This window comes from Merops nubicus, unplaced genomic scaffold, assembly GCF_000691845.1.
Source record: "Merops nubicus isolate BGI_N331 unplaced genomic scaffold, ASM69184v1 scaffold13012, whole genome shotgun sequence".
Classification (NCBI taxonomy): Eukaryota; Metazoa; Chordata; class Aves; order Coraciiformes; family Meropidae; genus Merops; species Merops nubicus.
This window is the reverse complement of record NW_008594322.1, coordinates 6,784-9,963: the sequence shown is the minus strand read 5'-3', so window position 1 is coordinate 9,963 and position 3,180 is coordinate 6,784. Positions and strand designations below refer to the sequence as shown.

Sequence of the window (3,180 nt, the reverse complement as noted above, 5' to 3'; positions counted from 1 at the left end):
ACACACACTCACCTCCCCGTTCAGGAAGCAGTACAGCAGAGCCACCAGGAACCCCTGGAAAGGACAGAAGGGGCAACTTTCACCCCAGGAAAGGGGCTGGACCCCCCTGTGCTCGTGTGCTGCCTGCATTTAACACCTCCCCCCACCTCCTACCCCACCCCACAGGCAGCAGGGCGATGGGATCAGGGCAGTTGGCCACCAGGCCACAACCTTTGTGCTTTGTCCCTTGGTTTTTAAGGGGCACCAGGGATGTAGTCCTCACCCAAAAGAGGGCAAAGCTCCAGCAGCACATCCCAGGGTCTGCTGGTGTGATGTAGGGGTGGGACAGGATGGGTACGTGGGGGTTTTGGGCTCCACATCTTCCCCTGCTTGTACCTGGTAGGAGCCAAGGACCAGCTCGAAGTAGAGGCGGGCGTCCACGCCGACGTGCTCGGGGAAGAGCGCGAACACCACGTAGTGCACCCCGAAGAGAGGGATGAGGAGCAGCGTGGACTTGGTCAGCCTCCTGCAGAGAGAGCTGCCGTCAGCAGGAGCTGGGCTGGGGGTGCCAAACCTGCTGCCCTGCAAGACAAGCCCTCCCCAAGAGCTCCCTCTTAACCTAAACTAGGTTTTCCAGGAAAAACAAGTCTCGGAGGCTCCAAGGATGGTCCTCTCCTGTGCTGCTGCAGGGAAGGGGCCCTGCTGCCCTGGGTCCCCTCAGAAATCAGGGTGAGGGGAGCTGCCCCTTGCCCAAGCCAGCCCTTACATGTACTGCTGCTTGTAGTTTTTGCTGATCTCTGGGGACCAGATCTTCTGCGCCAACATCCTGGTGACGTTGAGGAAGATGAGGAAGTTCACCTGCCGTGGGAAGCTGTGTCTCAGGCTCTGCACAGACCCGTCCCTGGGCCCCCCTTGTCCATGAGGGACCTCCAGCTCTGGGGCTGGGATGCTCAGGGAACGTACTCACAAATATGGCCAGGAGGATGGGAGCCTTGATCACCCACCAGTAGAGGCTGGTGTAGTCGTCCCAGCACCTATGGGAGAGGGGAAATGGCTCTGCCCCCCACCTGCACCCTCTTAGCCCAGGTTTTGTCCCACCACCCCCAGCCCCCTGCCCCATTTGCACGGCACCTCTTGCAGCAAGGCCCTGCCACGGCAGGAGTCTGGGCCCCAGCAGAAAAGAGAAGTATCACTAAAATAAAGACCTGCCTCAGTTGTCCCCTCCCAACCCTCCCATGCAGGAGGACTGTCCCCTGGGGCAAGCACGGGGCACACGTGGCCACGCTGGGCTGGGGAAAGATGAGGAGTAGCTGCTCTTACCCGTGGTTGTCGTACTGCAGCCTGGTGACCACCCACGTGCAGACTGTGAGCATGGGGACACCTGCAAGGACAGCACCCAGGCAGGGATACGGTGTCACCCTGGGTCTCTGGGGACCCCTGAACCCACCCCCACATCCCTTGTCCCCAAAACCGTGTGCCTGGATCAAGTTTGGGGCTCTGGAGGTGGCAGGGAGGTGACAGCATTGCCCTCTTCTCCAGGTCTTGAAAGGAGATGGTGCCCACTGAAGGTGATGGGAGGGTGATGAAGGTGAAGATGACTGTGTGTCACCTCCTGGCCACCCTCCTGCCCTGTGTGTGCTCTTACATCTAACCTGGGCACCCCGGACAGGTGTTTCCAGCCCCAGATGGATGTGGGAAGAAGGAAGGAACCACCTCTGTCCCATCCTGACCATGGTCAGGATCAGCAGCAGATGCTGTGAAGATTCTTTGGTCAGTGTTAGCAAGGGTGTGATTTTCTGCACGTGCCACGGGGGCAAGGATCAGGCCATGCTGCCCAACCAGCTCCAAGGGTTAGCAGGAGCTGGTGGGTGCCCCACCAAGCACGAGGCCACACAGAGTGATGCTGGAGTGGGGGGGACATGCTGAGAGCCTCCATGGGGAGCACAGGGCCCATGGACCTCTGGCCAGGTGGATCTCCGAGCAGGCAACCCCCAAAAGCTGTGCCTACCCCCATCTGTGCCAATGGGACCTGACTGGAGGGGGTTTGGTGTGCTGGGGGGTGCCTCACACTCACCCCAGCCGATGAGGATGTACCACCAGATGTACCTCCTGTCGGAGGTGAAGGTGAGCAGCAGCAGGGTCTGCAGGTACATCCCCTCCACCAGCAGCCAGTAGAAGTTGGCCAGCACCGAGTACTGGAAGAAGGCAATGGCTGCTTTGCAGTTCACCTGTGAGGATGAGGAGGGGGGAAGGCTCAGTGGTGCTGGCTGACATCAAACCCCGTCCTGGAGGCAGAGGGGATGGTCCTCCTCCCCATCCACCCGCTCGAGGAGACCTGTGATGGTCTCAGTGCAGCCCCAGGGATGCTGCACGGGTCACCTGCAGCACGTCCTGCCCTGCCAGCAGAGATGACCCCAGGCTGCTGCTGTAGGACCTTCAGAAACGTGTGCCCGTGGTGCCCACGGGGCTGCCCCCGGCCTGCACGGAGGTGTCTCCATGGACAACCCCAGCTCAGTGCCAAGTCCGTGTGCGTGGAGCTCCAGCCCCTCTGGGACAGCTCTGAGGGCAGGACACCTTCTCTGCAGACAGGACCCACGCCGAGATGCTGCCATGAACCTCCTGAGGTCGACCCCAGCTCCACAGCCTCTCTCTCTCCCCCTGCTCTCTGGAGGTGCAGCCAGACCCCTCCAGGTGGGCACGTGGTGCCCGCTCCAGCGCCGTGCCAGGGCTCAGCACCTCACCGTGGACATGGTGCAGTGGTCGATGGACTCGTCCGAGAAGAGGATGGCGTCCTTGATGAACACGGCTGCCCCACGCAGGATGAAGGAGGTGAAGAAGTGGATGTGGATGGAGTTCCTGGTGCAATGCAGCTTCCTGAGGGAGGGAGAGATGGGCTGTGCCCAAGGAGGGGCAGAGACACCAGATGGGCAGAGAAGCTTCTCCCTTGGGAGCTGCTTCCGTGGGTAGATCCCAGCTCAGGGCACTATGTGTTGGTGATGGCCCAACACGAAGCCCTGGAGAAGGTTTTCCTGCTCTGACATGAAGGATGGGGTTGTGCTGAGCTTGAGGCTGCTGCCTGGGGACAAGGTGTGCTGGGGAACATCCTCCAGCCACCTCTAGAGAGCATCCTCCTGCAGCTCAGCGAGGTCTGCCAAACCAGAGCCTGAACAGGCAGCCTGGGGCTTTAACGCCTGTGTCTCA

At 60.8% G+C, this 3,180-nt stretch overlaps 1 protein-coding gene across 1 annotated transcript in view; it reads right to left on the bottom strand.

Moving 5' to 3' along the window:
* LOC103768589 (vasoactive intestinal polypeptide receptor 1-like) overlaps window positions 1-3,180 on the bottom strand; it is a gene marked incomplete at its 5' end in the record, with an annotated part of 8,522 nt that overhangs the window by 236 nt on the left and 5,106 nt on the right. The window contains 7 exons of the mRNA XM_008935741.1: window positions 13-54; window positions 376-505; window positions 746-837; window positions 947-1,013; window positions 1,300-1,360; window positions 2,054-2,207; window positions 2,721-2,853. Coding sequence (XP_008933989.1) covers window positions 13-54; window positions 376-505; window positions 746-837; window positions 947-1,013; window positions 1,300-1,360; window positions 2,054-2,207; window positions 2,721-2,853 — 679 coding nt within the window. The remainder of the gene's footprint in view (window positions 1-12; window positions 55-375; window positions 506-745; window positions 838-946; window positions 1,014-1,299; window positions 1,361-2,053; window positions 2,208-2,720; window positions 2,854-3,180) is intronic.